At 44.0% G+C, this 8675-nt stretch overlaps 1 protein-coding gene across 1 annotated transcript; it reads left to right on the plus strand.

Moving 5' to 3' along the window:
* Positions 1 to 211: 211 nt before the first annotated feature.
* GADD45G (growth arrest and DNA damage inducible gamma) lies at positions 212 to 2195 on the plus strand. Its single transcript, XM_075340644.1, has 4 exons — positions 212 to 372; positions 873 to 974; positions 1097 to 1310; positions 1421 to 2195. The coding sequence occupies exons 1-4, from the start codon at positions 320 to 322 to the stop codon at positions 1529 to 1531; spliced, it is 480 nt and encodes a 159-aa protein (XP_075196759.1). The 5' UTR covers positions 212 to 319; the 3' UTR covers positions 1532 to 2195.
* The last annotated feature ends 6480 nt before the right edge of the window (positions 2196 to 8675 follow it).

Genomic DNA, 8675 nt, shown 5'->3' on the forward strand with positions numbered 1-8675 from the left:
TGAGCCCCCCGCAGACTCCACACACTCCGTGCGCTCCCCCTCCCCCACGTGTGGCCTTCTGGCACAAGCCAGGGTGTTCAGCAGCCCCTATTAGCATCACAATGCCACCTCCAGCCAGCCAATCATTGTGAAGCAGTGTGAGAAGCCACGCCCCCGGCTGCCAGCAGATAAATACCGGCGCCGCCGCTCGTTCTCCTCACACTCTACTTGGGATTCTATCGTCTTACAACTGAGCTTTGGATTAACCCCTCACTTACAAGGAACACTTGTGGATTTTTCTGGCTATTTGTCTGCAGCTCTTGTGAATTACTAAACCACTATGACTCTTGAAGAGGTGCACGGACAGGAAGCTGTAGTGGAAAGCGCTGAAAGGTAATTACCGTGCAGAATGGGCATGTTATGGGCACAGTAATGGGTATATTGTGTATACTGGGAACAGTAATGGGTATATTGTGTATACTGGGATGTCATGGGGTACAGTAATGGGTATATTGTGTATACTGGGATGTTATGGGGTACAGTAATGGGTATATTGTGTATACTGGGATGTCATGGGGTACAGTAATGGGTATATTGTGTATACTGGGATGTCATGGGGTACAGTAATGGGTATATTGTGTATACTGGGATGTTATGGGGCACAGTAATGGGTATATTGTGTATACTGGGATGTTATGGGGTACAGTAATGGGTATATTGTGTATAATGGGATGTTATGGGGTACAGTAATGGGTATATAGTGGTACTGGTAACTGGGGTATACATATTTGCATGCTAGGCTGGTATTATGGGCTGGCTGCATGCTAGGCTTGTATTATGGGGTACAGAGCATGGTGGGCATATATCTAAGTGCATGTATCTTTGTATTGTAGGATGCACAGTGCCGGTAAAGCCCTGCATGAGCTGCTGATCTCCGCCCAGAGACAGGAGTGCCTGACAGTTGGAGTCTACGAGTCTGCCAAAGTCATGAATGTGTAAGTATCGTCCTCCCTGGCATTGTACCCACGCACAGCCATTACTCACACACACGTAACACATTGCCCACGCACAGACCCACGGACGGCGCAGCTAAAGGTTCTCTCTTCTCCTTTTACAGAGATCCAGATAATGTGACTTTCTGCATTCTGGCTGCTGATGAGATCGATGAAGGGGACATTGCCCTGCAGATCCACTTCACGCTGATCCAAGCCTTCTGCTGTGAAAACGACATCAATATTGTACGTCTGAATGACACTGAGAAGCTGGCGGAGATCCTGGGCAGCGCTGAGGAGTCTGGAGAACCCAAAGATCTGCACTGCATCCTTATTACGGTAAGTGTCTTCCTGCTTATCTGCAAAGACTTGGCATTGTTCCCTTGGCTGTGTCTCAATCCTTTTCTTGTAAGCCGTTTACTCATGAACTGTTCTTTCTCATTTCTCAGAACCCCAGTGAGGATGCCTGGAAAGACCCGTCTTTGGAGAAACTTGGTCTATTCTGTGAAGAAAGCCGCAGTGTTAATGACTGGGTGCCCTCTATTACCCTGCCCGAGTGAAGAAACTACCAGTGCATTACATGGTGAAAACCTTTTTGCATTCTTATCACGGTGTTGTGCACCTGGTTGGGCCAGCTGCATTCCCGAGTCTGTGGATTACGCTGGTTGAGGTCGGAATATGTCGCCAAGACTGGCAAGATGTTGGCTCTTGTGGAGCAAAAGAGTAAGGAGGAAGATTGACATGAACTGATCTACAGAAGGGATGGTTCACACCAGTGCAAAGCCTCCTAATAGCACTGAAGAAGGGGCAGTCATACCGTGGAGTTGGAGTATATTGCATGTTTGCAAGCCTGGAAGGACTTTTGCAAAGTGGAAATATTTTATTTCGGATTAGATGATCTTGCAAGAAAGACTGTGGCAGATGGGCAACAACTTGACATGCTGAGATCTTATGGAATTACATTTTGAGCATTCTATGAACTTTTGGACTTTTCTACATATATTAAAAAATGAAGAATCTGGACTTTTTCTGTCTGATACTCTTGTTCTTGTCTCTGCATATGATGCATTGTCTGAAGAAACTATGAACTTTATATATATATATATATATATATATATATATATGGACTATATTTATCTCTGCTACTCTATCATGTAACGATTCACTACTTTGTCTGCATTGTTGCTGACTTTTAAAACTTATTGTGCTTCAATAAACCATTTTAACTTATATTTTACTTGTCAGTCTTCTGTCATCATGCCACTTGGGTATCAATAAAAAAAAAAAAGAAAATCAAACACCGACAATACACCTACAATCAATATGTATGTTAAAGTGTAAAATTATGTGTGTGTGTGTGTAATTATTTATATATATATATATATATATATATATATATATATATATATATATATATATATATTTACAGACACACACACATCCATGTCAGTTTGCAGACTTTTCTCTGCATTTTCTGCTTCCCTTTCTTCTAGCACAGAAGGGGCTTGCCTCTCCGGATAAGCTATGGCCAAAGACCCTAATTCTTCCTATTCAATCTGATAATTTGACCTTTCACCCCCGTGCAACAGCTGCTTATCGCAACGGCTTGCAGAAGGAAGCCTCTGCATTTTAAATGAGTGTATTATTCTAGTAGGAGGTCTTCAGAGACCAGTTTCTATTTTGCTCTACAGCGTGCAGCTGGCCATGTGTCACTCTAAAGGGGTTTTCCTGCTATCTTACAAGAAAGAACACAAAAATCCCCCCCCCCCTCCCCCGCTATGTAGCAGGCTCACTATAAGCAGTTAACACTTGCGTATTTATAATGCCATGATATGGTGTACAATAGTTGGGAAAAGCTTCATTCTTCAAAGGGTTAATGGGTAAACTAACTACTATGCTACTCTACTGATAAAACACAATTGGTGGTTTATGAGTGCAAACTCAGGTTATCGTGCACCTTGACCCATACTACTAATCGGTATGCCCTATGGTGCCAGCGAATTGTCCACGGCTCCAAGTTTCCAGGAACCAATCCTTTGCACCTTGTGTGCTTTGTGCAAGCATTGTGTCCCTGCAGAAATCCTCAGTGTAACTGCCAAGAATGCTATGAGAGCCGTGACAACCACAAAACAAAAAGTTGTAGAGCGTACGGACAAGGCGCGCTGTGCTGGAACAGTCAGAGGTATTGTAGCTGGAAGAATATGACGGCCAACGAGACGTGGAGATTATGTACACAAGTTCCTAGAGAAAGGTCAAATTGTTCTGCGATGGGAGCAAGGAGAAACTGTATTCTAGGTAGTAAATCACTGCCATACTGTTCACTAATTAAAGAAGCACACTGTGTTTCATGTCATGCATTCATTCCAAAAGACACAGAATGCTCTTCTAGCCTTCCAAGTTCCATTTTTCTGTATTCGTGTATTTCACTCCATGAGAACATGGTGAAGCTTTTGCAGCTGGATAGACAATGTCTTAAGGGTATAAAAGATTAACCATGGGACCATGTCTGGAGATGTAACAGATCCTTCACCACACCTCTGGAGGTTCACAGTTACATTGCCCCTTAGGTAAAAAGGATCAGAGAGTCTCTAATGCAAATAGCCTGCAAGTCATTTTCATATAGTGGTTATACAAATGAGGTCTATTTGAATACATTTTAGCAGGCCCCAAGTATGAAAGAGGCACCAATTCCCCTGCAAGGGACAGACAAGGTTCCTCAGAGCCTCAGGATCCTGAACATGCAAATCTGGAGTAACAATGACCTGATTTACTCTTCTTGCCGCATATAATGTACAAACCCCCAATGTTTTACATACCATTCAAAGTGGTTTCTGGGCTGAGACGGTTCATTTTTTGTAGTTCGGGGAATTCTGTTTGAATCCCCCTGAAAATGGGATTTATACAGATCCCCGGACTGCAATGACACAAACAGGGTTACAATTCTGAACATATCCATTTGTTCAGATGGAAACAGAAGCGTAAGGCTCAACTCACATCAGCAGTATTTTGTCGCAAAACCGGATTCATTACAAATGCGTTTCAGTTCAATTCATTTCCAATGGAATCGCGGCAAGATGCAGTCACATGCGGTTGCGTGCATCATACACAACTGCATGTGACTGCATCTTGCCGCGATTACATTGGAAATGAATTGAGCTGAAACGCATTCGTAACGGATCCGGTTTTGTGGCAAAATACCACTGATGTGAGGTGAGCCTACCAGACTATGTTTGTGTGCCCGGATAAGTGGAGGGGAAACAACAGTTGAACCCAATTTGTCACATTTCAGTCTATGGCCCCATTGGGAGTCTGTCTACATCCCATTTTTAGGAGGTTCAGCCAGAATCACCTGAATGCACTAGCAATACAGTGTGAACAGGGCCTAATTAGGCAATCACATTTCTAGGAAGTGCAGATCAGTCCACCAGGATGTGTATCATTCAATATGGTGTAGAAATGGTCACCAAGCAGTTAAACACAATCCATTTCCCAGAAGGGTTGATTTGAGAGGTGTTAATAGATTTTACTGAGAACTGTAGAATAGGGCCATTTAACATCAAGTCCTTTAATTACACACTTCACACTTCATCTTTGGACAGCGGAGCTATGGCTACAGATGTACCAGGCAGCCAACACTCGGCTCCTCTTCTTTTAATGTAAGTAACATTGTCATTATGATAAAGGATGGGAGACATACATTGTTACTGACCGGGATGCAAACATTGCAATACTGTTACCATGCCGTTCAGCCAGGCTGCAAATTGTGAAAGGCTGCAGTGATGGTGAGAATACAGAGGGTAAAATCCCCAGTATAGAACAGGAGCTCATACGTGTAAGAGCTCATGCGCACGTTACGTAATTACATGAATTTACGCTGCGTATTGCACTGCAGCGTAAATGCATGCGTCCTGCGTCTCTTGCACAATTTATGAAGATTGTGCATGTTACGTGCGCACATTGCTTTTTTGAACACAGCGATTTGGATGCTAAAATTTTGACCCAAATCCGTGCGTTCATGAAGGCAGCATGTCAATTAATTTGGGCGCTTTGGATGCAGCTCCCACTCTGTCTATGGTGGGGGCAGCAGCCATAGCGCATGAATTCGGCATTTATTCTGCTGAAACACTGCATCATTACGCAGTGTTTCTGCAACGATTTGAAGCGCACATGTGCTGTCAAATCGAATATTCAGCAGGTACATGCGAACAAGGCCTAAGGGTATGTTCACACTATGTAGTTTTCAGTTGGATAGCACCTGAAATCCACCAAATCCTTGTGCACACGCTGCAGTTTTTCATGCATTTTTTTTTCAAAATCTGCATGCCTCTCCTGAAGCCAGCAAAGTCTATGAGATTTCTGAAGTCCTGAGCCAACAATGCGTTTTTTCTCTCGCAGATTTGATGCAGAAAAAATCTGCAGGATGTCAATTGTTGGGGCATTTTTTCGTTTTCTTTTTAGCCCTTCTAGCCATTGACTTTAGACATTGAGTCTTTATAGTGTTTTTGAAGCTGAGTTTTTTGTCTCTTGTAGGTATGTCATGTTTTAATAAAGCTGATTTGTTTTTGATACTTCCTGGTATTTGGCTTTGACAAAATTTTATAGGTGAATTACATGCATTTTTGATGCTTTTCCGACTCAGAAATGTATTAAAAACGCATGTGTATTTTTTACCTGTGCATATTCAGCATCTAATGCAAGTCTATTGGGAAAATCTGCACAGAAAACTCAGCATACTCGCTTAAGAAATGGACAGGCTACGGATTTGAAACACACACTGCGGGTTAGTTTATGAGGAATAAGACAGTGGATATGGGATTTAACCTCCACTTCTGTGTTTTTCCATTGAGAACACATTGATGATGGGCAAAATTGTGCAATGGGTGGAGTGGTGGGTGAAGATGAGAAGAATATCTGTAAGGCCTTCTTCACTTGTCTGTGTCTCCCGTACGTGTTTGGTCCACTTCCTCACGTGCCGGAGACACGAGCACACGTAGACCTATTAAAATCAATGGGTCTGCACTCATGTGCGTGTTTTGCCATGGACCGTGTGTCCATGTGGAGCATAAGTGTGCCCGTGTGCTCCACACGTAGACATGTCTGTTTTTCTCCGGCATCACGGGTGTCACATGCACCGCACGGATGTGATCTGTGTGACATGCACCGGAGAAAACACACGTCTGTGAATTAAAAGGAATTTCTCTACTCACCTTCTCCAGCCCTCCTGTCTCTGCCGCTGCTGTCTCTTGCTTCCGACCCCGCTCATTATGCTCATTGCATATTCACTCCACTGCGGGCCGGAAGCAGCAGCAGCGGGGAGTCAGCAGGGCCGGAGACCGTAGATCAGCACCACGGACAGCAACGCCAGGGACAGGTGAGGAGAAAGTTCCCGTTCTCCGTGTGTTATCACGGATAGCACACGGAGAACACACGTGTGCCATAAACACGGCACACGGAGGGCAATACGCACCTTTGACACGTTCGTGAAAAACGTGCGTGATTTTCAAGGACGTGTGAAAGAGGCCTAAACTGAATGGAATTTTTTGTTGACAGGTTTCCAAACTATATGGCCACCTATATCAGTGGAAAGAAGCCTTGGACTTATTGGATTTTCCCATTGAGAACAGATACACATGCAGCTAACCAAGCATACATGGGTATGACCTCTGTTCCACTTGTGCATAGCTTCCGATGCGAGAGCATCAGAAGTGATATGCTATTGACCCTCTGTTGCGAGCGTCAGCCGAGGGTCATGCGACTGTGATGCAATATTCTGATCGGATCACAGCTGCGGAGGAGGGGGGGAAGCACTTTCTCCCCATCTGCTCCCCGGCCTGCCTGTGCGTATATCGCACTGCGGCAGGATAACATGCGAGTGCAGTGCGATGTTTCACACTCACCCATAGACTTGTATGGATGCGTGTGAGCTGAGACTCGCTGCTAAACGCAGCATACTGCGATTAATTTATCAAGTCAATATGGCATAAGAAATCAATCATAGATGGACACTGCCCCATAATTTTACCCTAGTGCGAGAGCAATCTCATGTTTAATTGGATTGCACTCGTCTGTGCAAAACGCAAGTGGAACTGAGGCCTATGGAGGAGGTCAGGGAGTCAACTAAATAGGCAACTAAATTGACTGACAGTTCTCTATTTTGAGGTGTTTGGCAATCTTTTATAGAATCTGTCAGCAGGTTTTTGTTACGAGCAGTATGATGTAGGCAAAGAGATCCTGAATCCAACAATGTATCACTTAGATTACTGGATGCAGCCATTCTGACACAATCAGAATTTTTAGTTTTAGGTTACAGTCACACTGGCGTATGAATCGCCCGAGTTCAATGCGAGAAAATATCGCATTGCACTCTTTCCCATGTAAGACAATGCTGCAGCTCAGATCTGCAAGTTTTTCCTCAGCCCTAATCGGACTGAGGAAAAAATTGCAGCATGATGCGATTGTCTGTGAGTCTCGGATCACTCGCACCAATACAAGTCTATGGGTGCGAATGAAACATTGGACCGCACTCGGATGACATCCAAGGGCAGTGCGATATACACACAAGCTGACAATGGAGGAGATGGATAATCCCTCCCTCTCCTCCGCAGCTGTGATCCATTCTCAGGATCGGGTCACAGTAACATGACACTTGGCTCATACTCGCAGCAGAGCCTGAGCTGAGGGTCATTAGCATATTGCATTTGATGCTCTTGTATCAGATACCATATACTAGTGTGACCTCAGCCTTAGCCATGTAGCAGAGCTGAGAGAGAGCTGTCTCGTCTCCACACCAGAGTCTCTACAGAGATTGTACATTAACAGTGAGATGTAAAGCAGAGGAGGGGGCATGCCGGATTGCCATGCACATGACATAGTAGTGTGAGAAATTATAAGGGTCCTGCTGCTTAACACTAGAACTACTGAGGTAGTCATTTTGACTACTTTGCACTATGTATTTCTATATAGTCCAGTAGTTCTAGTGTTAAACAAACATAGCAAATAAACAACAGATTGAACCTTGACAATATAGGCATCCCTGAATTCTCTGTGTTAACCCTTACAGCATGCTGTCTTCTGCTTACATAGAAAAAAAATCTGCTGACAGATTTCCTTTAAAAAGATAGGCTCAAAACACGCTTGCAGCACAAATATAGGTCTCAGACATTAGCTATTTCTCTGCAGAACATTGACAAATCTAGGACATTTTATAAGACCCGGTGTCAATTTGTTGTCTGTGGTCACACAAGTGCTGATACAATAGACTGGATCTGCCAATGATCTGCAGATAAATATCTTTACTGTGTTGATCAATTAGATCTCCACGTGCGGTCATTGTTACCTTCATCTAATGTATCTTGGCTGACATTCTTACTATGCTTGAAAATAGCAACTACATGACTGTACAGAGCAGGGACAATCTTCTGGATTGCTGGGGAGCCACAGACTGCATATAGCTGCTCTAATGATAGCGGCTGATGTGTCAGAAGTCATGACTGCGGTCTTATAGCCACGATTCTCTACATCTGGAGGGAGCTGAGGGACACAATCCAAACTAAGTGTAAAATGACTAATCCCTTAGTAAGATGCAGTCATGAGGCTGAGTGACATCAGCTATTCTCTGCACAGGCTTTGGATGGAGCAGAGACAGTCATAGGACAGTCATGGCCGGAGATGAATGTGCTGATCTGGTGGGAGGCAGTGACCGGG

This window comes from Anomaloglossus baeobatrachus, chromosome 1, assembly GCF_048569485.1.
Source record: "Anomaloglossus baeobatrachus isolate aAnoBae1 chromosome 1, aAnoBae1.hap1, whole genome shotgun sequence".
Classification (NCBI taxonomy): Eukaryota; Metazoa; Chordata; class Amphibia; order Anura; family Aromobatidae; genus Anomaloglossus; species Anomaloglossus baeobatrachus.